General features: G+C 44.6%; 2 protein-coding genes across 2 annotated transcripts in view; both read left to right on the top strand.

Annotated features, from left to right (window-relative positions):
- Positions 1 to 3,916, top strand: part of GGCT (gamma-glutamylcyclotransferase) — a 55,010-nt gene extending 51,094 nt beyond the window's left edge. Inside the window, exon 4 of the mRNA XM_069730048.1 lies at positions 3,664 to 3,916. Within this exon, the coding sequence (XP_069586149.1) occupies positions 3,664 to 3,807 (144 nt within the window). The 3' untranslated portion in view covers positions 3,808 to 3,916. The remainder of the gene's footprint in view (positions 1 to 3,663) is intronic.
- A 5,677-nt stretch (positions 3,917 to 9,593) lies between these two features.
- Positions 9,594 to 27,999, top strand: part of NOD1 (nucleotide binding oligomerization domain containing 1) — a 93,826-nt gene continuing 75,420 nt past the window's right edge. Inside the window, exon 1 of the mRNA XM_069730050.1 lies at positions 9,594 to 9,878. The gene's annotated coding sequence lies outside the window, so the exon portion shown is untranslated. The remainder of the gene's footprint in view (positions 9,879 to 27,999) is intronic.

The following is a 27,999-nucleotide window of genomic DNA, read 5'->3' on the forward strand; positions in this document are numbered from 1 at the left end:
CACGAGGTATGAATATTTCTTCAAGCACAGTAGTACAAGTATGCTTAATTTTAACAGCAGAACACACTTTTCACACCCTTATTATTATTATTTTTTTTTTTTTTAAATGGTCAGATGTAAGCAATGTCAGATGAACATTGCAAAAATGTATCCAAATGTACTGACCGAGCTATAATCTGCAGTTTTCAGACATGCTCACTTGTAGGATGTTGATGTTGTAATGCATAATGTGACTAGCCTCCTTTAAGCACCCTTGCATTATAAATTGAAATAACCGCAGAAGTTCTACTTTCTTGTACTATCCAAAATGGGCTCGCTTCTTAGGAGTTTAGACTGGTGAGCTCAAAAACCATGTGTCTTTTTAAAAGCAAAATATGACATCTATAAATGTCATATGTGACTGAGACCACTATAGTCTCTGTAAAACTTGACCCCTTTAAAAAAAAATATTAAGTGTTTTTACTTGTATTGTGTATTTAATAAAGACTTGTATTTTATGTATAATTTCTGGGTAGGTCACAATATTTTTTTTTTTGGGGGGGGTTCATGTCTCAGACACAGCCATTACACAGTACAGTTCACGGTCAGACACAGCCATTACACAGTGTACACAGCAGGGGGACATTTATAAGTTTATCTCAGCATAGGAACATTTTATTTAAAAGCATCCAATTGTGAAAATTGACCGCCCCCGGCACATTAACCCCAGGCACACCGTCATCAAACATGATCGCGGTGTGCCGGCGGTATAAGGAAGCATCGCGCAGGGAGGGGGCTCCCTGCGTGCTTCCCAGAGACCCCCGCAGCAACGCGATGTGATCGCGTTGCTGCGAGGGTCTCCCTACCTCCCTCCCTGTAGCAGGCCCGGACCCAAAATGGCCGCGGCATCCGGGTCCTGTAGGGAGGGAGGTGGCTTACCAAGTGCCTGCTCAGAGCAGGCGCTTGGTATGCCTGCAGCCCTGTAAGTCAGATCGGTGATCTGGCAGAGTGCTATGCAAACTGTCAGATCATCGATCTGTGATGTCCCCCCTGGGACAAAGTAAAAAAAGTTTAAAAAAAATTTCCAAATGTGTTAAAAAAAAAATTCCTAAATAATGGAGAAAAAAAAAAAATTCCCATAAAAACATTTCTTGATCTAAATAAAAAAAAAAAACACAGAAGTACACATTTAGCATCGCCGCGTCCGTAACGACCCGACCTATAAAACTGGCCCACTAGTTAACCCCTTCAGTAAACACCGTAAGAAAAGGAAAAAAAAAGAGGCAAAAAACAACGCTTTATTATCATACCGCCGAACAAAAAGTGGAATAACACGCGATCAAAAAGACGGATATAAATAACCAGGGTGCCGCTGAAAATGTCATCTTGTCCCGCAAAAAACGAGCCGCCATACAGCATCATCAGCGAAAAAATAAAAAAGTTATAGTCCTCAGAATAAAGCGATGCAAAAATAATTCTTTTTTCTATAAAACTTTTAATCGTATAAAAGCGCCAAAACATAAAAAAAATGATATAAATGAGATATCGCTGTAATCGTACTGACCCGAAGAATAAAACTGCCTTATTAATTTTACCAAACGCGGAACGGTATAAACGTCTCCCCCAAAAGAAATTCATGAATAGCTGGTTTTTGGTCATTCTGCCTCACAAAAATCTGAATAAAAAGCAATCAAAAAATGTCACATGCCCGAAAATGTTACCAATAAAAACGTCAACTCGTCCCACAAAAAACAAGACCTCACATGACTCTGTGGACCAAAATATGGAAAAATTATAGCTCTCAAAATGTGGTAACGCAAAAAATATTTTTTGCAATAAAAAAGCGTCTTTCAGTGTGTGACGGCTGCCAATCATAAAAATCCGCTAAAAAACTCGCTATAAAAGTAAATCAAACCCCCCCTTAATCACCCCCATAGTTTGGAAATAAATACTTTTTTTTAATTTTTCCCTTTTTCCCATTAGGGCTAGGGTTAAGGCTACAGTTAGGGTTGGGGCTAAAGTTAGGGTTGGGGCTAAAGTTAGGGTATTTATTACATTTACGGTTGGGAATAGGGTTGGGATTAGGGTTAGGGGTGTGTCAGGGTTAGAGGTGTGGTTAGGGTTACCGTTGGGATTAGGGTTAGGGGTGTGTTTGGATTAGGGTTTTAGTTAGAATTGGGGGTTTCCACTGTTTAGGCACATCAGGGGCTCTCCAAACGCGACATGGCGTCCGATCTCAATTCCAGCCAATTCTGCGTTGAAAAAGTAAAACAGTGCTCCTTCCCTTCCGAGCTCTCCCGTGTGCCCAAACAGGGGTTTACCCCAACATATGGGGTATCGGCGTACTCAGGACAAATAGGACAACAACTTTTGGGGTCCAATTTCTCCTGTTACCCTTGGGAAAATACAAAACTGGGGGCTAAAAAATAATTTTTGTGGGGAAAAAAGATTTATTTTCACGGCACTGCGTTATAAACTGTACTGAAACACTTGGGGGCTCAAAGTTCTCACAACACATCTAGATAAGTTCCTTGGGGGGTCTACTTTCCAAAATGGTGTCACTTGTGGGGGGTTTCAATGTTTAGGCACATCAGGGGCTCTCCAAACGCAACATGGTGTCCCATCTCGATTCCAGTCAATTTTGCATTGAAAAGTCAAATGGCGCTCCTTCGCTTTCGAGCTCTGTCATGCGCCCAAACAGTGGTTTACCCCCACATATGGGGTATCGGTGTACTCAGGACAAATTGTACAACAACTTTTGGGGTCCATTTTCTCCTGTTACCCTTGGGAAAATAAAACAAATTGGAGCTGAAGTAAATTTTTTGTGGAAAAAGTTACCGGTAAATGTTCATTTTTATTTAAACATTCCAAAAATTCCTGTGAAGCACCAGAAGGGTTAATAAATTTCTTGAATATGGTTTTGAGCACCTTGAGGGGTGCAGTTTTTAGAATGGTGTCACACTTGGTTATTTTCTATCATATAGACCCCTCAAAATGACTTCAAATGAGATGTGGTCCCAAAAAAAAAAAAATGGTGTTGTAAAAATGAGAAATTGCTGGTCAAATTTTAACCCTTATAACTCCCTAACAAAAAAAATGTTGGTTCCAAAATTGTGCTGATGTAAAGTAGACATGTGGGAAATGTTACTTATTTTGTGTGACATATCTCTGTGATTTAATTACATAAATTCAAAGTTGGAAAATTGCGAAATTTTCACAATTTTTGCCAAATTTCTATTTTTTTCACAAATAAACGCAGGTAATATCAAAGAAATTTTACCACTATCATGAAGTACATTATGTCACAAGAAAACAGTTTCGGAATCATCAGGATACGTTGAAGCGTTCCAGAGTTATAACCTCATAAAGGGACAGTGGTCAGAATTGTAAAAATTGGCCCGATCATTAACGTGCAAACCACACTTGGGGGTAAAGGGGTTAATGCAATTTCTCATGCCAATGAGAATCAGAACTGGTATATTTCATTGGGACATTTGATTGAATGAATAGATGAATGGTACACACTCCACCAAGAGCATCAGTTTACCATTCATTCATCAACTACTAAATTACTTTTTGATTACGGTATTTCTGGTGATAACACTTTCTGTTTGATAATAGACATTGTAATGAATGCCTATGGGTTATCTAGTTTATTTGTGGGTTTTATCTATTCATATACAGGTGATGTGCATGGGAGCAAAGCAGAACGATTTACCACCGGAATATCAGAAAATGTTGGGAGAACTACAAACAAATAACTACTCCGGCCCAATTGCAATAATGGACATATTAAAAGAAGCAATACAGAAAGTGCAAGATGATTGAAGTTAATTTATGTTTTTTTTTCCTATGCACTTCGTCTGGCAGCTTGTGTTTTTGGGAATATGCAATGGATCAAATTAGACAAACTCTTTTAATTAAATTTCAACATGTCTCAAGTGTCATGCAATGTTCTTAATCATTTGTTACCTAAAAAGCATAGATAAACTTACACAATAGAATATTAGCAGTAACCATCATACTTGCAAAGACCAATATCATTAGCCCCTTGGACTTAATTATTCTGCATTTAATAGGTAATTAAAGCAACCTGCCATTAATTCAGTGTAGTGATGACACAGGAATTGCACCTTCGCCATTAGCAGCAGTGTGTAAGCTGTACATTACACCTGACACTCCTCTGCAAAAAGTGGATGAGAGATGACTTTGATCTCAGCAGTTTAATGCCTCTGATGCTGCAGTCAATAGTGAAACTGCAGCATCTAAGGCCGGGTTCACACTAGCGTTTACGGGCTTTGCGGAGGGCTGTGTACGTCCTGATAAGCCCCGCCTTCTTCAGCATACATCCTGTTTACCTATCTTTAACATTGGGTATGCAGGACATGCGGATGGTTGCGGATGCATTGTTTTGACGCACCCTCCATCCGCACAAGACACAACTTGTTGCGGTCGGCGGGCGCGTCAAAAACAATGCATCTGCATAACCTGCTTACCCAATGTTAAAGATAGGTAAGCAGGACACATGCAGAAGTATGCGAAAGTAGACGAGGCTTAGCAGAGGACATGCGCAGCCCTCCGCAAAGCCCCCCGAATGCCAATGTGAACTTAGCCTAAGTGGTGAGACAAAGGAAACTTTCTTTTTCATCCTCGACTATTACAGGTTGCGATAAGTATGCCAGCTGTAAGCCTAACAATGGATCCTAGGTTAGCCATCTTTGTACACCGGTTTCGCCCAACCAGTGGTGCAAGGAAGACCAGCAATAATACACTGTGATAGACATATTGCAATGTCTTTTTACAATTGTTCACAGTTTCTTAAATTAAAAAAAAGCACAATTTAAAAAAAAAAGTGAAAATTTGCATTTTATCTTCCATAACTATTCAAACCATAAAGCCATCACATTAAGCATATCACGTGAATGCCATAAAAGGTAATTATAAACTTTTTAACAGCAATAAACATACAAATTACAAATAAAGGAATGAAAAGTTATGTAAAGTAGTTTGTGCCTTGAAATACAACCCTATCAACAGTAAAATAAAATAAGTACTTTTGAATAGGGGTGAAATAATGTTTCTTCATGAATCGGTTTTATTGTGCAGAAGCTTTAAAAATACAGTATTGCCATAATCGTACTCAGCTGTAAAATAGTTAATGTGTCGTTCATACAACACAGTAAAAAAAGAAATTGCAAAACTGCTTTTTATTTGTAGTGCAGAATGATTTGGCTCCTCAAAACTCTCCATAATTGTTTTGGTTGCTTTCAGATCTGGAGACGTACTTGACCACTGAGTCACTTTCACCCTGTTTGTCTTCAAAATGTAACAGATGTGTTTTGGATCATTGTCATGTTGGAAAAATGCATGTCTACCAAAGGTGTAGAGTGATGGTAGCACTTTGTCTTTCAATGTAGAGCGGTGCATCTGTTACTTCATGATGTCATTAATGAAATGTAGCTTCCCCAAAACCAGGAGCAGTCATGCAGCCTCACATAAGTACATTGTCCTCATCATGTGTCAGTGTAGGCACCATGCATACAGAGAATTAATTTAGAACGTAATTTCCACCAGAGAAGGACGTTGGAGTAAAAGGAGGAACATTTTACTGACTGCGCCACCTGCCACGGCATGTGAATCACAGTGCCTATACAATGGCAGCAGCTCACTGTGCAGACCAGAATGCTGCTTTTGGTCACCTAACAGTTGAATAACACCACTCTTCCCAGGGAGGGCAGTCTTGCTGTCATTAAAGGGAACCTGTCAGCAGGATTGTGCTCAGTAACCTACAGCCGGTGTCAGGCCGGTGCCGTTAGACTGAATAAAATGATACCTTGGTTGATGAAATCCATCTTGTGGTTGTTGTTTAATCTTTATTTTCAGTTTTGAGTTAATGATATGCTCGTGCTGTGGGGTGGCCTGTGGGGGTCTTCATGTGTATGGCTCCTGACAGATCATTGATCCCTCATAGACCTGCCCCCTAGTTTACATAACGAATATTATATATATCATGGGGGAAAAAAACAAACCCTTCTGCAGTCAAGCGCTGGCACCTGCGCAGCAGCCTGGTCGTATACGTAATGAATTATATACACATTTGTTTGATGTAATGCTGAAGTTCCTAAAAAAAAAAAAAAAAGTTTGAAAATGGCTCCAGCGGCGCCTGCGCAGAAACAGCTCTCGGTGATCAGCCTGGCATCTGCACTTGGCCGCCCTGTCACTTGCTGTCGTCTGGTATCTTCCTCTGCACTGGGTTAACGCCACACTCCTCTCACGAGACCCACTTGACCTCCTTTTCTTCACATTATACTTGTGAGGGATGAAATAGGAGTTGACTGCTCAGCCAGTCAGCATCGCAGGAGCAATGTCACGATAGGACTGGGGAGAAACCTGGGACCAGAGGCACCTTATCTGGCCCTAGCACTAGGGAGCGCCCTAGCTTGTCCTGTTTCCGGAATACCTCAGATGGCGAAGATGTCGGGGCCTCCGCCCTTGCCCTGTCTCCTAGCTGCATCCCTGCTTCTGTGCCCTTCCCCCATCCGGGGAAGAGAGGCACTACTGTGTATCGCAGTACACCAACCCGACGGGAACAAAGACAAGGGTAAAAAAAAAATCCACTCACACAAATAACAGAGGTATTCACCAGGGTGTGAAGGACGGGGGGAGGAAAATAAGGCAGGTAAGGATGAGGAATTTCCAAGCATACAAACCAAGCAACAGTCGCACAATTAACTTCTCTCTATATATATATATACAATATAAATACCTTAAATTGTCATCCACTTCTGTCTGGACGTCCTTGAATCCCACAATCCACTGCGCCGCATCGGAAGTACGCCAACCGCCATATTGGTACCGCTGCTGGGATCCAGGCCGCTGCTACCACTTCTCCACATCCTCTCATCGAGCGCACTCCCCTGTGTCTCCACATGACTCGCTGCCCTCAGCCTGTCACAGGTGGAGGAGGACCGTGCGGGAGCCGGTAATCACCGTATGAGGGGCTGTGGAGGGGGCGGCGGGAGCTCTGAGGGAGAAGGCTGCAGTCAGGAGGGGAAGAGAGCACAGACCACTTCTCCGCATCCTCCCCCTCTCACCAAGCGCACTCCCCCGTGTCCCCACATGACTCGCTGCCCTCAGCCTGTCACAGCCCTGTCATGGCCGGCGAGCAAGCAGGGGTCACACTGCACAGGGGGGGCTCACAATACATGGCGGGTCTCAATACACAAGGGGTTTCACAATGCAAGAGACGTGTGCTCACAATACACGGGGGTCTCACAGCAAGAAAAGGGGTGCTCACAATACACAGGGAGGCTCACATTGCAAGGGGAGGTGCTCACAATACATGAGTCACACTGCACAAGGTCTCACAATTCAAAAGAGTTCTCACACTGCATGAGAGGTCTCACTGCACAGGGGGTGTCACTGCGTTGGGGTGTCTCATAATACACAGTGGGACTCACACTGTACAGGAGAACGACGATAATACAGAATATAATCTGCAAGAACCCCTTTCCACCGCTCGGATCCAGACCACTGGGGCACCCTCCCCACTCGGCAACTGTAGTGCTTAAGGACGAGACATTTTCAACGCTGCAAAGCCTGCCCCCATCGGGACGTGACAACCCTCCCGATGCGATAGCATCGGGCCTCCATCTAGTACATATATAATTGTGTGTTTTGAAGAATATCTAGTTTTAAAATGATGTGTAAATGACAGAACTGCTGTATGTAAAAGCTCATGTTAAAATCGCATGTTATACGGATACATAGATGCCGAGGAAATCGCATTGCAAACGGATTAGACACGGATGACCATACGGAGAACACTCGTGCAACTCTTGTCCGAGAGAATCTGACCTATTTTTAATAAGTTAAGTGTGACGCCGGCCTAAAGGAGTGGTTCTGCAGGATGTAACCACAGACCATTTCTCTGTTCTCATCCTTTTTGGTCGTTGTTTTGGTAACTTTTGCATTTTGTCATTACCTGGGCAGAGGCCTGGGTGGGGTGCTGGGCAGAGGCCTGGCAGGGGGACTGGACAGAGCTCTGGCTGGGAGGCTGGGCAGTGGCCTGGGTGGGGTGATCGGTAGAGGCCTGGGTGGTGGCTAGGCAGAGACCTGGGTTACATGTTCGGTAGAGGCCTGGGTGGGGGCTGCAGAGAGACCTCGGTGGGGTGCTCGGTAGAAGACTGGGTGGGGGGCTGCACAGAGGCCTGGGTGTGGGGCTGGACACAGGCCTGGCTGGGAGGCTCGTCAGAGGCCTTGGTGGGATGCTCGGTAGAGGCCTGGGTGGGGGGCTAGGTAAAGACTTGGGATAGGTGCTCGGTAGAGGCCTAGGTGGGGGGCTGGGCAGAGACTTGGGATAGGTGCTCGGTAGAGGGCAGGGCAGAGACCTGGGTAGGGTGCTCGGTAGAGGACTGGGTGGGGGGATGGGCAGAGACCTGGGTGGGGTGCTCGGTAGAGGCCTGGGTGGGGGGCTGGGCAGAGATCTGGGTGGGGTGCTGGCAGAGGCCTGGCAGGGGGACTGGACAGAGGCCTGGGTGGGGGGGCTGGGCAGTGGCTTGGGTCATGTGCTTGGTAAAGGTCTGGGTGGGGGTCTGGGCAGAGGCCTGTGCGGGGGTCTGGGCAGAGACCTGGGTGGGGTGCTTGGCGGAGGCCTAGGTGGGGGCTGGGCAGGGACCTGGGTGGGGTGCTGGGCAGAGGCCTGGGGCCCACCAGAGGCCTGGCTGGGAGGCTGGGCAGTAGCCTGGGTGGGGTGCTTGGAAGAGGCCTGGGTTACGTGCTCGGTAGAGGTCTGGGTGGGGGGCTGGACAGAGGCCGGGCTGGACAGAGGCCTGGCTGGGAGGCTCAGCAGAGGCCTGGGTGGGGTGCTCGGCAGAGGCTTGGGTGGGGGGCTGAACAGAGGCCTGAGCGGGGGGGGGCTGGGAAGAGACCTGGGCGGGGGACAGAGACCTGGATAGGGTGCTCAGTAGAGTCCTGGATGTGGGGGGCTGGGTTTAGTCCTGGGTGGGGGGCTGGGCAGAGACCTGAGTGGGGTACTCGGTAGAGGCCTGGGTGGGATGCTCAGTAGAGACCTGGGTGGAGTCCTGGACAGAGGCCTGGTTGGGAGTCTCAGCAGAGACCTGGGTAGGGTGCTCTGTAGAAGTCTAGGTGGGGTGCTGGGCAGAGGCCTGAGTAGAGGGCTGGGTAGAGCGCTGACGCGTCAGAACAGGTGAGTGTAAGTAACGTTTTATTTTTTAACCCTTCATATCCCTCAAGAGACTCCTATGAATGTTGGTGGTCTGGCTGCCATTTTGCTGGATTTGTTCTGATTGAACCATGAAAAAATGTGGATTATGGAAACTCCTAATTCTCAGTGGGCTTTGCCCTGGCTTTTTCCTGTATGAGGTGTTCTTCATGTACTTTATGTGGTAATTCTCAGTCTCTGTTGACTCAATGAGAGGGGCTTTTGTAATGTAGGTTTTTGCGCCCCTGTAATTGCAGGACTTTTCCCACGGACGTCGCTGTCGTTCAGTCGGATTTTCCCACTACTTCACAATCAGTCACGTGTCGCAGCATTACAGCTGACAGGTTCGCTGTAGACATGCGCAGTGGGCCGTGCGGTCGTCGCCTGGTCTGGGGCGTCACTGTCGGAGTGGGCGGGGATAGGACGTTGGCTCGGAGACAGCTGACAGCACTCGCAGTAGTAGAGCGAGTGTTCCGTGCTGTGGGCGACCGTGGAGTGTGGGCGACCGTGGAGTGTGGGTGACCGTGGAGTGTGGGCGCAGCGCTGCACTGTCGCTACTTCTCCGTGTACACTGAGCAGCGGATCCATCTTTTATTACTTTAGGAAACGTCTTGCGATTCTCCGGTTCTGGACACCACGTTACCAGTGGCCGGGTGATGCGGGGACACGGAGGAAAGTAAGTGCGACTTCCACAGTGACTGTGGGGACATTAGTGATCAGAGCTCGGGGTCTCATGTGGCGATCACAGCTCTGCAGACAGGTGCTGGGGGCTCAGTGTGGGAATGTCGCTGCTGCCGATCTCGGCAGCCACATTCCGGTCACTGATCGCCTGCAGCGCTGGTCCTAGAAGTGGCAGAATACTTCCCTACACTTGGGGCATTGGCTGTCAGATCACAGCCCTGCGGGGGCACAATAGAAGACCCTCTATTGCACTGACACATTGTTGCAGTTAGAGCACCACATTTTCCAGCTTTCTGTTTTTTCTCAGTTATGATTTCCTTAAAGGTTTATTCCAAAATGACAAGTTATAGGGCTAACTGACTGCTGGGACCCCAACAATCCTGAGGATGGGTGTCTTGGACCCTGAGGCTCTGCAGACCTGTGATGAATGCAGCATATTTGGGCAGGATGGACCTCCTCCCCATTCATCGCATATGGGACTAAGGCCACGTTCAGTATTTGGTCAGTATTTTACATCAGTATTTGTAAGCCAAATCCAGAAGTGGGTGATAAATGCAGAAGTGGTGCATATGTTTCTATTATACTCTTCCTCTGATTGTTCCACTCCTGGTTTTGGCTTACAAATACTGACCATGTGAACGTGGCCTTACAAAAATAGCTAAGTGCTGCACTTGGCTTTCTCCAGCAGTCCCATAGATAATGAATGAGTCAGACCATACAGGTCCTTCTCAAAAAATTAGCATATAGTGTTAAATTTCATTATTTACCATAATGTAATGATTACAATTAAACTTTCATATATTATAGATTCATTATCCACCAACTGAAATTTGTCAGGTCTTTTATTGTTTCAATACTGATGATTTTGGCATACAACTCCTGATAACCCAAAAAACCTGTCTCAATAAATTAGCATATCAAGAAAAGGTTCTCTAAACGACCTATTACCCTAATCTTCTGAATCAACTAATTAACTCTAAACACATGCAAAAGATACCTGAGGCTTTTATAAACTCCCTGCCTGGTTCATTACTCAAAACCCCCATCATGGGTAAGACTAGCGACCTGACAGATGTCAAGAAGGCCATCATTGACACCCTCAAGCAAGAGGGTAAGACCCAGAAAGAAATTTCTCAACAAATAGGCTGTTCCCAGAGTGCTGTATCAAGGCACCTCAATGGTAAGTCTGTTGGAAGGAAACAATGTGGCAGAAAACGCTGTACAACGAGAAGAGGAGACCGGACCCTGAGGAAGATTGTGGAGAAGGACCGATTCCAGACCTTGGGGAACCTGAGGAAGCAGTGGACTGAGTCTGGTGTGGAAACATCCAGAGCCACCGTGCACAGGCGTGTGCAGGAATGGGCTACAGGTGCCGCATTCCCCAGGTAAAGCCACTTTTGAACCATAAACAGCGGCAGAGGCGCCTGACCTGGGCTACAGAGAAGCAGCACTGGACTGTTGCTAAGTGGTCCCAAGTACTGGGGAGGAAGACTGGGGGAGAAGGAAATGCCAAAATGCCTGAAGTCCAGTGTCAAGTACCCACAGTCAGTGATGGTGTGGGGTGCCATGTCAGCTGCTGGTGTTGGTCCACTGTGTTTCATCAAGGGCAGGGTCAATGCAGCTAGCTATCAGGAGATTTTGGAGCACTTCATGCTTCCATCGGCTGAAATGCTTTATGGAGATGAAGATTTCATTTTTCAGCACGACCTGGCACCTGCTCACAGTGCCAAAACCACTGGTAAATGGTTTACTGACCATGGTATTACTGTGCTCAATTGGCCTGCCAACTCTCCTGACCTGAACCCCATAGAGAATCTGTGGGATATTGTGAAGAGAAAGTTGAGAGACGCAAGACCCAACACTCTGGATGAGCTTAAGGCCGCTATTGAAGCATCCTGGGCCTCCATAACATCTCAGCAATGTCACAGGCTGATTGCCTCCATGCCACGCCGCATTGAAGCAGTCATTTCTGCCAAAGGATTCCCGACCAAGTATTGAGTGCATAACTGAACATTATTATTTGTTGGTTTTTTTGTTTGTTATTAAAAAACACTTTTATATGATTGGATGGGTGAAATATGCTAATTTATTGAGACAGGTTTTTTGGGTTATCAGGAGTTGTATGCCAAAATCATCAGTATTAAAACAATAAAAGACCTGACAAATTTCAGTTGGTGGATAATGAATCTATAATATATGAAAGTTTAATTGTAATCATTACATTATGGTAAATAATGAAATTTAACACGATATGCTAATTTTTTGAGAAGGACCTGTATACGCCTACCTCCATTCAATACAGGGCTGCAAACCTTGGGGTCCAAGAGGCCTGTTCTTAGAAGTAGGTGCAGAGTGTGATGTGTAGTCAGGAGAGGGGTGCAGTGATGATGGCAGTCAGAGCCCCTGTGATCAACAGGATTTGGGAATAAACCTTTAAAGGGAACCTGTCACCCCGTTTTTTCAGATTGAGATAAAAATACTGTTAAATAGGGCCTGCGCTGTGTGTTACTATAGTGTATGTAGTGTACCCTGATTCCCCACCTATGCTGCGAAATACATTACCAAAGTCGCCGTTTTCGCCTGTCAATCAGGCTGGTCAGGTCGGGTGGGCGTGGTGACATCGCTGTTTCTTCCCCAGCTTTCCGTTGGTGGCGTAGTGGTGTGCGCATGTCCAAGTGCCGAATCCACTGCCCGCAGGTGAAGAAAAAGCGCGCGATCTGCGCTATTACCCTTGTCATCGGTGGGGGCGGCCATCTTCCTGAGGCCGCACGTGCGCAGATGGAGTGCTCTGCTGCACGGGGCTTCAGGAAAATGGCCGCGGGATGCCGCGCGTGCGCAGATGGAGATCGCGGCGGCCATTTTCCTGAAGCCGAGATGCAAAGACTTACATGAACATATAGGTTGGGAGGTGAAATCTTGTGGAGATATATCCCTTTAAATGAACCATGGCGTCTAATGGACCCCTAATAAACTACTCTGTAAAGGTGATGGGTTAACGCAAACCCGTTGTATTAAAAAGGAATGTGCACCTTAACAGTATCTTCCGGTATGCTGTTGACTAGTAATTGATTGAGCCATACCCCTTTAGTTCCGGTTGCTTTCACTTTTTTAGATTTCTCTCCCACTGTGGTGAAACTGAATGAAGTGGTAGCACTCCATGGAATAATTTTCCGTCGATGTTCTTCCCAGCGTAAATTCCTTGGCCCAGCGTGCAACTGTGGAATATGGAGGAGAAGAGTCCCCCAATGTTTCCACCAAGTCGCTGTGTATGTCTTTGGTAGTCATTTTTTTCAAGCAGAGGTATTTGATGACAGCTCTGAGCTCGTTTTTTTCCATTTTGATGTTCACTCCTCGGCAGTTCATATTCAAATGAATGTAGCTCCCGGGAATCGTGGTCTATTTAAGTAATCTTTTTTTCCTGGACTAGTGGGTACCTAAGAGAGAAGAAAACATTTTATTTTAATTTCTGTGTGCAATAGAAATAACCGATTATCATTACTTTTGGATCGCCCCTCGTATTTCCAGAAATTACTTTCCTTGTATTTCTGGTGTTACACCACTGAAGTAATTACCTGCACTTGGTCTATATACTGGAACAAATATATATGTATATTATATAAGATTGTCCAGAGTTGTTAAAATTGTGTAAAGGGTATAATGATTTTTTAATTTTTAAAGAGGACCTTTCACCCAATTTTTCAAGTTGAACTGGCCCAGGATAGAATAGTGGCTGCTGATTTTTTTTTTTTTTTTTGTTTGTTTGTTTTGTTTGCTTTTGTATTTTCCCTCAAATATTATTAATCAGTGTGTTTGACCAATTGGGTTTTTCAGACCATTTTCACTATGAGCTTGTACTTTTCCCTGTATGACACTGATCAGTCAAGCCAACCATAGGCAGAAAGCAACAGGAGAATTGGGGAAAGTACGCACGCCCACCATAACTTAGGGCAGGTTTCTTAGTTTGTGAGATATAGTGTTACAGCTCTGATCTCTTGGTCTAACATCCTGTATGAGTCAGTGTGGAGAGAGGGTGCAGTGCAGCTGAGTTTAGCTGTGTCACATTACAAACCCTTCTATCAGCTTTCCTGTTTACCAAGTATCGGTAATTACACTTACTGTATATTTGTTGTACTGTGGCAACTTATAATCACTCTGCGGGGAGATCCAAGCTGTCATAATTTCTCACACAGGAACAGCTTGCCTATTATGGACTACTTCTGTGTGAGATGTAATAACAGCTCTGATCTCCCCACAGAGTGATTACAAGGTGCCTGACTACAACAGGTATCGGTGTGATTACTGACATTGTGAGCTTTACTTTGGTCTCATCTGACCAGAGCTCCTTTTTGGTTGGTTACTTAGAGCAGTTGACTAGGACACTTTGACCTGTAGTGATAATATTGTGCTTATAAAAATAAAAAAGATAAAAAATGATTTTATTGAAACCATGCACAGCCTAGCAAGTGACACATTGCTGAAATCAAGGTCTCGGCCCCTATATTACAAAAAACTACTGATATAGTTAGGTCCAGAAATATTTGCACATTTTTTGGCATTTTAGCTTTTTATCAAAGCATATTCAGGATAAAGTTATATACCGGTAATTAATATGGGCTAAAAGTGCAGACTCTCAGCTTTAATTTGAGGAGTACTCCTATCCTAATTGGAGTAAGGGTTTAGGAATTACAGCTCTCTAATATGTAGCTGGGTCTTTCAAGGGACTATAATTAATTGGACAATTGTCCCAAAGCTGTTTAATTGGCTGCATGGATTTTCCCTCTTTATTTCATTAAAATGTTTGCAGCTGATTCCAGTTGTGGCATTTGCAACTCTCGTTGGAAGTGAAACAGACCATCAATAGGCTGAAAAAAATCTATCAGACAGCAGAAATCTTAGTAGTGGCCAAAACAACAGTTTTGTACATTCACCAAAAACCAAAGTGCACTCATGAACTTAGAAACGCAAAAACGTCTGGACGTCCACAGAAGGCAACAATGGTGGATCGCAGAGTCCTTTCCATGCTGAAGAACAGCCCCTTCACAATATCCGCTCAAGTGAAGAACACTCTCCAGGAAGTTGGTGTTTCAGTATATAAGTCTACGATAAAAAAGAAGGCTTCATGAGCACAAATACAGAGGGTTCACCACAAGGTGCAAATCATTAATTGGACTTAAGAGCAGAAAGGCCAGATTAGACTTTGCCAAAAAAACACCTAAAGAAGCCAGCCCAGTTCTGGAAAAGCTTTCTTTGGACAAATGATACGAAGATCAACCTGTACCAGAATGATGAAAAGAAGATAGTATGGAGAAGGCTTGGGATGGCTCATGATCCAAAGCACATCACATCCTCTGTAAACCATGGTGAGGGCAGTGTGATGGCATCCAGTGGCACTGGGTCTCTAGTGATTGATGTGACTGAAGACTGAAGCAGCTGGATGAATTCTGAAGTGTACAGGGCGAAACTTTCTGCTCAGATTCAGCTAAATGCAGCAAGGTTGATTGGATGGAGCTTCACAGTACAGATTTACAATGACTAGAGATGGGCAAACCTAAACTAGTGTCCTTCCCTGGAAGTCCGTTTTACAATTTGAGAGAGATTTTGTAGATCCATAGTTTGGATCCTCATTGAATTCTATGGGGTCCGAGTACAATTCTGGTACCCGAACCGAACTTTGGCCTAAAGTTCAGGTACCAGAACCCGAACTTCCAAGGGTCTGCTCATCCTCAACATTGATTCAAACCTACTGCTAAAGCAACACAGGAGTTTAAGGCAAGAAAGTGAAATATTTTGCAGTGTCAGTTGATCACTACATCTCAACCCCATCAAGCAGGTTTTTGCCATCTAATGTAAAGACTTCATGCTGAAGGGGTTAAAAACAGAGTTTAGGAATGGCGAATTTGTTCACCTGTAATTATTTTAGCAACAGGAGCTTATTTCAGCCCAACATGACCTCTTTTTTTTCTAAATCACGTTACTCTCAGATAAGGTAGCAAAAACCTGCTGACAGATTCCCTTTAAGACAACATTTAAGGCAGAAAGGCTAATAAACAAGTAACAACTAGGGTTGAGCGACTTTTAGTTTTTCAGGGTCGAGTCGGGTTTCACGAAACCAGACTTTCTCAAAAGTCGGGTCGAGTGAAATCGACCGATCCTATTGAAAAGTCGGGGTCGGGGATCGGCCGAAACTCGAAACCCAATGTAAGTCTATGGGTTTTTTTGTTTTTTTTTTACATTTCCTTCAGGGCGATATAGCAGAAAAGCCGGTAATTCAATTACCGGCTTTTCATTTCTCCTGCCAAAACCCGACATGATATGAGACCTGGTTTACATACAGTAAACCATGTCATATCCCCCTTTTTTTTGCATATTCCACACTACTAATGTTAGTAGTGTGTATATGCAAAATTTCGGCGCTCTAGCTCTTAAATTTAAGGGTTAAATCGCGGAAAAAATTGGCGTGGGCTCCCGCGCAATTTTCTCCGCCAGAGTAGTAAAGCCAGTGACTGAGGGCAGATATTAATAGCCTGGAGAGGGTCCACGGTTATTGGCCTCCCCCCTGGCTAAAAACACCTGCCCCCAGCCACCCCAGAAAAGGCACATCTGGAAGATGCGCCTATTCTGGCACTTGGCCACTCTCTTCCCATTCCCGTGTAGCGGTGGGATATGGGGTAATGAAGGGTTAATGCCACCTTGCTATTGTAAGGTGACATTAAGCCAGATTAATAATAATGATTATATATATATATATATATATATATACGAAACCCGACTTTTAAGTAGAGACCGCCGACCCGATCCCAGACTGGGGTCGGGTTTCACGAAACCCGACTTTGCTAAAAGTCGGCGACTTTTGAAAAGTGCCGATCTGTTTCGCTCAACCCTAGTAACAACTGTAGTCTGCTGCAGTAAAGGCCTGGCAAAGCATCACACAGGAGGAACCCTCAACGTTTGGTGATGTCCCGATGTTCCAGACTTCAGGCAGTCATTGCCTACAAAAGATTCTCTACAAAGTACTTATTTAGGGTAAAGTTAATTTGTCCAGTTACTTTGAAGCCCAAAATGAGGACGCTTTGTAGAAAATTAATTACTATTCCTAAACTTTTCACAGGAGATTTTTGTTCAATCCCTGAAAGTCTACACTTTGTGGCATGCAGAGCCCATATCACAAAGATTGTCACTGTCCAAATATTTCTGGACCTAACTGTATATTCCCATTATTACAAGTATGTTAGTAAGCTGAGTCTATTTGTTGCATATGTCTACTGAAGAAGAATAGTGAAAAGATTAAAGATATGTCTAATGGAATGGTTGTTACCCCTTGTAATTTTGTAGCACTGCAGTCAGTATAATTGGCATCAGGTGGCCTTTTCATAGTACAGAGGTTGCCATTTCCATTGATTTTCCTAGCTGTGAGATGGATCAGGTTGAGGTAAATGTATGAACAAGTTTTCTTTAGTGATGGATGTGATCTGAGTATTCTTGGTCATCTTGTCCTATTTTGCATGTTATCGCCCTGAATGGGAAAAGGGAGGGAAAGAACATATTATTAACAATAGCTTTTTTTATCTCTTTTGAAATCCATTTATGTGGCCTATACCTTAACTTGCTGAAGTATCAGACTGCCCACAAAAAATTTATTGGAATTCTGTACTAATCGAGTGAGCTAAGGTACAGCAGCAGGGCAGAGAGGTGCACAGAGTACTCCTATCAGATGCCTTTTTATTACATTAAAGGTCAGAAATGGCGCACTCAACAAATGTAGATGGTGCTCAAAGGAATATATGAATCTAGAAAAGGATAACCTTTGGCACTCAATAAGTTCAAAATAGTTTTTCTTTGAAAAGAAAAACTATTTAGAACTTATTGAGTGCCAAAGGTTATCCTTTTCTTCTTTTATTACATTGTAATCAGATTTGGTTTTGGGTTTTTTCAACTTTTTTATTGAGTTTAAAGGCATTAACAAAAAGGAAAGTTGTACATATTCTTAAAGAAACAGAGTTTAAGAGCATAATAAAAGGAAAAGTTGTACATATCTTTGAAGGAGCAGCATAAACATACCCCGTGTTCCCTAACTTCGCATTCAGATTTGTATTTTAAACATTTTTTTTCTTCTTCTTTTTTTGTAGTATGTTTACTTGGCCTTTGCTTTACTACTAGGGTATATGCAGCTGAATTGAAGTTGGCAGTTCTAGACAAATAGTTTGCTTGATACTTCTCCTATGCAGTCATTTAGTCACATTGCTTTCAGTTGAGTAACAGGTTTTTCTTGGTAGATGGTATTTCAGTGGGATTTCTACATGAACTTTTTATATAAAGGGAAGTAGCATGAACAACTTGCACTAAGTTCAACTGTTATACTGTTACAACTAAAGACTTTTACAGAATTTTCCATTATAAAAAAAAAAGTGGTCCCGAATGGTTTTATACTTGTAAAATAACTCATCATGTACTAACCCTCCCCAGGTCCATCATCTACTCTCTGCCACTTTTCAGTCTCTGCGCATTGACGGTAGCAGTGGTTTCACACTGACGGCGCAGATCACTGCGGCTGCAGTTCACTGAGCTAAGCGGTTCTCTTGATGTAGACCGCATAAGCGACTGAGCTTAGTGACTGGCCACTTCAGTGTGCGCGCTGTTGACTGGGCATTTTTATGCACGTAGCACAAAAACAGATAACAGGAATAATAAAGACTACAAGTCGGTGAAACCCATGCCTTCCTGTACAAACTAGACTATCCTTAGCTGCACAACTAAAAACACCGCCTAAGACCTGGCTGTCTAAAAGGCCAATGAGGGGTTTCTCGTACCTCGTGAGGAACAGCGGGGAGACCGCTGTGCACAGCTAACCAGGAGAGGGAAAGTTTGCACAAGGATGCAAGGACGCAGTGTGTGGAAAGTTAAAGTACGTGCACAAAAGGGAAATGAGGACAACTAAAGAGAATAATGAATGAAACAAGAATAGTCTCCCACTAACCTAACTAAGGATAACGAAAAGATGCTGGGAAGGCAGGAAAACGGCAGAAATACACGCTGTGTTTACCTAGCCAGGAAAATCCCTTGGCTGAAGAGCTGGAACTCCTTAGCACTCCTCTTAGAATTATAGCCAGCAAGGAAGTGTAGTGAAGGGAGAATATGTATAGCTCAACCCAGAATGTGATGGGGCATCCAAAACAGGACAATGGGAAACACGTGAAGAAAAACCCAGAAAGGAAAAATAAAGGCAATAGGAACCATCAACATAAGGACAGGGAAGAAAAGAGTGTAGTGCCTTTTGCTTTGTGGTTTGTTTTCCTCTCTGTTGAGCCACAGCAGAATTCATCTCTGTCCAAATGCCAATGGTTCTTTTGTGCTTGCTTTCCTTTTTTTTGTTTTGCTTCATTTCAGGGTTTTTTTTTATTTTTTTGTATTTTTCTTTTGGTTCTGTCCTATCACATTTTGGGATGGGCTTCATATAGTAATAATCTCTCTCACTGACTTTCTTTGCTGGCTATACTTCTATGTTGATGGTGTTAAGAGTTCTAGCTCCTCAACTGAGAATTATCTTTCCTGATGAATCGAGTTGCTTTTTTTGCAGTCTGACTGTGAGTTCTCCTTCCCAGCACACTTCACTTTGTTTTACGTTTGGGGGTCTGGGAGGTTTTCACTTAGTCCATTTTTTTTTTGTTTTGTTTTCAGTATTTTACCCTTTCTATCCTGTGTCAACATGTTTAGTTCCTTACCTTGGGTTCTTGTTTCTCCCTGCACGCGCTCTCCCTTACCTTTTGTAGGATTTGTGTTGCAGCCTACCCTCTGGTTCCTCAGCTGGTACGATAAACCCTCGGTGGCCTTTTAGGGAGCCAGGTCTGAAGAGGTGTTTTTAGTTGTGTAGTTAAGGACTTTCCTAATCTGTACAGGGACCAGTTGGGTGCAGGTACAGCGTTTCTGTTTGTAAGTCCTTTCCTTCTACCGTTATCCATGTGAGTGCATGGACGCGTTCATAACAAAGGGCAATACTTCAGCAAAAAAGAGATTCGACCATACAGCCACAGGTCACCGGATTGAATCCTCAATCTGAGCCATGGCAATGTTACTGCTGCAGCCAATATAAAAGACAGGAACAGTGGTGTAGAAACAGTGCTGTTTGTTATTGTACAAGTATGAAAGTGTTCGGGGACTACTTTTCCTAAAGTAAAAAACGCTTTATCTGTTGGGCCTCTACATGAGTACCGTTATGCTTGTGACCTTATTGATGTTAAATTGCCCTCTTTTCTGTATCTCACCAAAGTGTAACCTCTATATTTATGTACCTTGTGGAAGTGTAACTGCAATAAGTACCTCTTTTGAGAAAATTAACTATTTTTGAGTTTACGAATAGTGATGAGCGAGTATACTCGTTGCTCAGGTTTTCCCGAGCACGCTCGGGTGGTCTCCGAGTATTTGTTAGTGTTAGGAGATTTAGTTTTCATCACGGCAGCTGAATGATTTACAGCTACTAGGCAGCCTGAGTACATGTGGGGATTCCCTAGAACCAGGCAACTCCCACATGTACTCAGGCTGGCTAGTAACTGTAAATCTTTCAGCTGCGGCGATGAAAACTAAATCTCCGAACATTAACAAATACTCGGAGACCACCCGAGCGTGCGCGGGAAAACCCGAGCAATGAGTACACTCGTTCATCACTATTTACGAACTGTCAAATTCCTTCAGGGCCAACACTACATGAATGGTATAACTTATTATTATTATTATTTATTTATATAGCACCATTAATTCCATGGTGCTGTACATGAGAAAGGGGTTACGTACAGTTATAGATATCGTTTACAGTAAACAAATTTACAGTGACAGACTGGTACAGAGGGGAGAGGACCCTGTCCTTGCGGACTTACATTCTATGGGATAGGGGAGAAGAGGCAGCGGCTCTGGCGATGGCGAGGCGGCAGAATGGTTATTGCAGGCTGTAGGCTTTCTTGAAGAGATGGTTACTCTTCTTTCTGTGCATAACTGGCCACTATACACATCATACCTCCGTAAAAGCTGCTTTGTACCGTGTACTGTCACAATTGCATGTTTCATCAGCCATGTACAGTACCAGTCAAAAGTTTGGACCAGGGCCGGACTGGCCATTGGGCATTTCTGGCAAATTCCAGAAGGGCCGGTGGCAGTCGTAGGCCACTCGCAAGCGCCGACTCCCCGCCACGAAATCCACCCCAACCCCTCCGCCGACTCGCCCCGCCAGCGCCGCCGCATTCAACTATACCGGCGTCTATGATGCCGGTACAGTTGAATGCAATGATGGAGGAGAGCGCGTCCGCTGTCGCTCCCTCTCCCATCATTCCCCGCTCTGCCTCTGACACTGCGGGTGCGCAATGACGTCATATCATCGCACACCTGCTGTGTGTCGGGCGGGCAGACTGCAGCTGCTGAGACTGGAGCAGTTCGGGCACGAGGAGAGGTGAGGAGAGTGTTGTTTTTTTTTTTTTTTGTTTTTTTTTAAATATATCAATGAGTGATAACTGGATGGTGGGGCTATTGGAGGAGCTGTATTTCATTCTATGGGGGCTGTGCTGCATTTCATTCTATGGGGGCTGTGCTGCATTGCATTCTATGGGGGCTGTGCTGCATTGCATTCTATGGGGGCTGTGCTGCATTGCATTCTATGGGGGCTGTGCTGCATTGCATTCTATGGAGGGGCTGTGCTGCGTTGCATTCTATGGAGGGGCTGTGCTGCATTGCATTCTATGGAGGGGCTGTGCTGCATTGCATTCTATGGAGGGGCTGTGCTGCATTGCATTCTATGGAGGGGCTGTGCTGCATTGCATTCTATGGAGGGGCTGTGCTGCATTGCATTCTATGGAGGGGCTGTGCTGCATTGCATTCTATGGAGGGGCTACATTACGCTCTGAGGGGGCTACCATATATTATATATGCAGGGGTTGCATATATATCAGGGCTTCGGGGGAGGGCAGCGCAGTGCAGACAAAGATCTCCATTAATCGGATGGCTGACACCTGGGATTCCCTGCTAACCCCCATCCGGGGGCGGTACCTTGGGGATTATTTAAGGCTGCAGGCTGGGATGGCTGGTGTTCCTTGCCCATTTCATTATGGAGTCGCCAGAAGGGACTAACGGCAGCCAGCAGCAGCAGCAGTCAGAAAAGCCTCGAAGAAGCTCCCAGCGTCGGTCTAGTGGCAGTAGCCGCACTGGTGGAGCTAAGGAGGCTCGAGTTTCTATACCAAAGTCCTCAAGCCGTAAGGATTTGCCGGCTGCGAAGGACCCCCCATCTACGGTGCCACTTATTACTGGCTGGGTAAGTGATCTTCGTGAAAGTTCACTTAGTGATGATTGTGTTCCCCTTGTTTTTTTTTTTTTTCCTCTCTCCTTAGTAGGGGAGAAAAAGTTCATCTAAAGCTAAACATAGGCAGTGTGCTGAATGCGCAGAGCCGCTTCCGGATGGACATTTGAAAAAGTTATGCAAAGCATGTATCCAACACCTGCTGGAGGAGGAGGCTCCTGATCTAACCTCTACAATAAGAGAGATGGTTAGACAGGAAATCAAAAATTCTGTGAGATCCAGATCTCGGGGAACGGAGGTCAAAAAATCCTCCCCTTTATCTGATGTGGATTCAGACTCGGGTGAGCTGAGCTCAGGGTCCCTCCCGTCTACTTCTTCGTCTGAGGATCAACAATCCAGTCAGGCCTGCTTGTCCCTGGATAGGGTTAACCATCTGGTTAAAGCGGTTAACAGTACAATGGGGATAGAGGATACCCAGTCAGAATATTCCATTCAGGATATTATGTTCAAAGGTATTGAGCGGAAGTCCCGAAGAGCCTTTCCAGTGGTTGATAAAATCAAATCACTAATCTCAAAGGAATGGAAGAAACCAGAGAGGAAGGGTTCGCTTCCGCCAGCGTTTAAAAGAAGATATCCCTTTGAGGAGGAGGCTTCATCCTCATGGGATAAAGTTCCGAAACTAGACGCGGCAGTCGCCAAGGCATGCAAAAAAATATCTCTCCCCTTTGACGACTTGGGGAACTTGAAGGATCCATTAGATAGGAAAGCTGATACCTTCCTTAAAGGAGCTTGGGAGACTTCAGCTGGGTCCTTGAGACCAGCTATAGCAGCCACCTGTACCGCTCGGTCCTTGATGATATGGTTAGGTCACCTCGAAGATCAGCTCAAGGATAATGTCCCTAGGACGGAAATATTATCCTCCATGCCCATAATCCAGGATGCAGCAGCTTTTCTTTCGGACGCATCGGCAGACTCGGTCAGGTTGGCCGCCAGATCCTCGGCGTTATCTAACGCAGCCCGAAGAGCGCTATGGATAAAATGTTGGCCAGGGGACTTACAGGCCAGAACAAAGTTATGTGGCATTCCCTGTGAAGGAGCTCACTTATTCGGACCGACCCTAGATGAGCTGTTGGAGAAGGCAGGAGATAATAAAAAACGCTTTCCCTTCCTAGGAAGACCCTTCTACAGACGAGACTATAATAGAGGATGGTCTAACCGCAGAAGGCCATATAGAGACTCTAACAGAGAATCTAACAGATACGACAGCAACAGAAGGAGGGGTAAAGGATTTATGTTTAATCCTTCACGAGAGGCTAAAAAACCGCAATGACTAGCGGACCAGGTGGGGGGTAGGCTTTCGGCCTTCTACCCAGCCTGGGTACGGATTACAAACAATCCATGGATTCTAGGCATTGTGGAAAAAGGCCTAACCTTTGACTTCCATCATACTCCTTGGGACAGATTTATGTTGACACCTGTTCGTTCCTCCTCTACAGAACAGTTGGCACTGGAGTCTGAGGTCCGAGAACTTCAACGGAAGAAAAGTTCTAGTCAAAGTTCCTACGGGCGAGGAAGGTAGGGGGTTTTATTCCCCTCTGTTCCTGATCAAAAAACCTGATGGTTCATATCGCACCATTTTCAATTTGAAAGGCCTGAACAAATTTTTGTTGATACCCTCCTTCAAGATGGAGTCGGTTAAGACAGCAATAAAATTACTCTTTAACCATTGTTTTATGGTTGTCTTAGATCTCAAAGACGCCTATTACCATGTTCCAATACATATAGATCATCAGAGGTTTCTTAGGGTGGCGGTTTCACTAGCCGGCGCGATAGAACATTTTCAATATCAGGCACTTCCCTTCGGAGTCGCAATTGCACCCCGGGTGTTCACAAAAATCATGGTGGAGGTTATGGCGCACTTGCATGAACAGGATATATTAGTAGTCCCATACCTGGATGATTTACTAATTGTAGGTCATTCAGAGTCGCATTGCAAAGACCAACTACAGAAGGTCATGAGTGCGTTACACGAGTTGGGCTGGATAGTCAATGTCAAAAAGTCGCGTCTTCAACCCCTAAAAGTACAAGAGTTTCTGGGATATGTTATAGACTCTAGTCAGCAGGAATGTCGCCTGCCGGACGCAAAAATTGCTAAAGTTAAACAGTTGGTCACCAGGGCAATAAATAATCCCTTAGTGTCGGTCAGAAGTGCGATGTCTATCTTGGGTTCTCTTACATCCTGTATCCCGGCGGTTCTCTGGGCACAGTTCCACACAAGGACGCTACAATGGGATGTGTTGCACAATTCTCGTCGTCTAAGAGCTCACCTCGACAGTAAATTTTCACTCTCTGCGGAGACTACACATTCTCTTGTTTGGTGGTCTCACACTTCGAATCTACGCAGGGGGGTCCCTTGGATAAATCATGTATCTAGAGTATTGACTACGGACGCTAGCCCCAAGGGGTGGGGGGCTCACTTAGGGGAGGATTGGGTTCAGGGGCTATGGCCTCAGTCTGAACAGGACTCTTCCTCCAACTTGAAAGAGCTGTTGGCAGTTAAACATGCCTTAAATAAATTCCTTGTACCCCTACAGGGTCGACACGTCAGGCTATTATCAGACAATCGGGTAACTGTGGCCTACATTAATCGTCAAGGTGGCACGCGATCCAGTTCATTGATGGAGGTCGCAAATCATATCTTTCAGGTGGCCGAAGTACATCTTCTCTCCCTGACGGCGCTTCATATAAAAGGAAGTATCAATACCAAAGCCGACTATCTAAGCCACAACGTACTCAGACAGGGAGAGTGGTCGCTAAGTCCAGCCATCTTCAATCAGATCATTCAGTTATGGGGTTGTCCGGAGATAGACCTTTTTGCCAGCAGGGGGAACAAAAAATTACACCAATTCTGCTCCCTAAATCCAAAAGACAACCCATACGCTGTGGACGCTCTGCTGATATCTTGGCGCTTCAGGCTCGCATATGCTTTTCCCCCTCTAAATCTGATTCCTTTAGTTCTGAGGAAGATTCGGGAGGACAGGGCCCGGGTAATCTTGATAGCTCCATTTTGGCCCAAGAGGGCTTGGTTTCCTTGGCTAAGGAAGATGTCCGTCTGCCAACCATGGATTCTTCCAGAGCTACCAGATCTGCTCTCCCAAGGGCCAATCCTCCATCCTCAAGTAGCCAACTTACACCTAGCGGCATGGAACTTGAGAGGTCCTTACTGAGGGGAAAAGGATTCTCTCAGAATCTGGTAAATACACTGCTTAAAAGTAGAAAACCCTCTACAACGAGCATTTATGTTAGAGTGTGGAGAAAATTTCTATCATATTCAGGGGCTCAAATTGACGAAAAACCATGTATAAACCAGATTCTCGAATTTTTACAAAAAGGCCTAGAGATGGGCTTGGCCACAAGTACTCTTAGAGTTCAGGTATCAGCGCTGGGAGCATTATATAACCTTAACTTAGCCAGTAATCACTGGATTTCTAGGTTTTTTTAAAGCAGTCACTAGATCTAGACCAATGATTAAACAAAGGTTAGTCCCATGGGACCTAAATCTGGTACTCTCAGCCCTAACGCAAGCCCCATTCGAGCCTATTGATACCATTCCTGTAAAAAACCTTTCAATCAAAACAGCCCTGTTGATTGCACTCACATCTGCTAGAAGGGTTAGTGATCTGCAGGCACTTTCCAGACATCCACCATACATGCAGGTCAGGGAGGATAGGGTAATATTGAAACCCGATCCACTATATCTTCCTAAAATTGCATCAAAATTCCACAGAGTACAGGAAGTGATCTTACCCTCATTTTGCTCTAAACCTGCTAATGATAAGGAACGTAGTTTTCATTCCTTAGATGTAAGAAGATGCCTCCTTAAATATATTGCAGTGACAGATGCCTGGAAAAAGGATAACTCCCTGTTTGTAGCCTATCAAGGGGTGAGAAAGGGTCTTAGAGTATCTAAAAACACTCTAGCCAGATGGATTAGGGAGGCGATTTCTCTCGCTTATACCGCAGGTGGCAACGAAGTTCCAGATGGTATAAAGGCACACTCCACGCGGGCCGTAGCGTCTTCCTGGGCGGAGAGGTCAGAAGTATCGATCGAAGACATATGTAAGGCGGCCACATGGTCTTCTCCTTCTACCTTTCTTAAACACTACAGGTTAGATCTGGGTAGTTCCTCAGACCTTACGTTTGGGAGAAGAGTGCTGGAAGCTATTATCCCCCCCTAAATCTTTAGTCTCTGAAAGTCTCTCGTTGTGCTGTCATGGCGACTGAATAAATACGTACGCTACTCACCTGGTAGCAGTGTTTTTTCAGGAGCCATGACAGCACCCTTAGATTCCCGGCCCTATGGTTTGGATGTTTCAACGCCCTGTTGGTTTTGAGTTAAATTTCATGTTCACTTGCATAATAAAATATATTTATGTGTATACTGCATCTGTGTTACTAACCAAGGTGGTCCTCTCATGCTCTGGAAACAACTGACGTGGGAGAGAGGTACCGCCCTTTTTATGTCTGTAGGTTTCCTGTCCCTGTAGGGCGGATCCCCTCTCTCGTTGTGCTGTCATGGCTCCTGAAAAAACACTGCTACCAGGTGAGTAGCGTACGTATTTCTAAAACACAGAATTTACACTATTAATTTATGGTAAAATGGCTTACAATGCTCTATCTACTGAGAATTATAAGGAACTTGGTATGCCTGACATTCATGCTACTTGAACCTTGGCATGGGCAGTATGAATGAGAAACTGCAACCATGTATGTTCTACTATGAATTGTTTCAGAGAAGACATACCGTACTTTGAAAAGCTGAGTCTCCGATGACTAGTAAGAGGGAGGTCGCCGGCAGAGAGAAGCAGGGCCTATGTTGTAGTGACAAACTGGGCAATTGTCTCCATCCCAAAAAGCACCCCAGCTTTTATCCACCCAGAAACTGCACTGATAACGCCAGACCTGCTTTTTGTTGCCGTTTCCAAGATCAGAAGGAGAACTCAATTTACTAATGATGTGACTTCTTCAGGCACTTGGCACATAGGATTTTATTTAAGGTATCATGCTACAGGGGACTGAATACCGATGTCACAATGTTCAGATTTTTATTTTTAAAATATGGGAAGTATAAGGGTATGTGCACACGATGCAGATTTAGTGCAGAACTGCAGCAGATTTTTCTGCAGCAGAAACGCTGCAGAACTGCACTGTGATCACAGTACAATGTAAATCAATGTGAAAAAAAAAAGCTGTGCACATGGTGCAGAAAAATCTGCGCAGAAACGCTGCAGATTTCAAAGAAGTGCCTGTCACTAGAATTTTGTGCAGTTCTGCAGCGTTTCTGCACCCCTCCATAAAAGAAATCTGCAGGTGCGTTTTTTATGCGTTTTTTATCCATTTTTTGTGCAGATTTGTGCTCAAAAAAAGCATTAAAAACGCATCAAAAACACACCTGCAGATTCTGCCAGGAGATGCAGATTTAGTGCAGAACTGCAGCAGATTTTTCTGCACCAAATCTGCATCGTGTGCACACAGCCTAAAACCATGTTAATTTCCTTTTACCCACAACAATTTGCGTAAAATTCTTCTAGAATAATAATGATCAAAAATACTAAATATACTATATTAATCAAGTTAACTATTATTTTTTTATCCCAAGGTTAAAGCTGGATAGTTTTTAATGTTCTTACTAGAGTTTTCTTTATCCTTAAACAGGGTTGTCCACTACTTGGACATCCCCTTTTTATTCCTCATGTTTGTTAAAATAAAAACCCCTATACTTCCGGTATGGTACTGTTCCACCGATGTCGGCACTCACGTTCCTGAGGCTCATGTGAGATTG

Source organism: Ranitomeya imitator, chromosome 6, assembly GCF_032444005.1.
Source record: "Ranitomeya imitator isolate aRanImi1 chromosome 6, aRanImi1.pri, whole genome shotgun sequence".
NCBI lineage: Eukaryota > Metazoa > Chordata > Amphibia > Anura > Dendrobatidae > Ranitomeya > Ranitomeya imitator.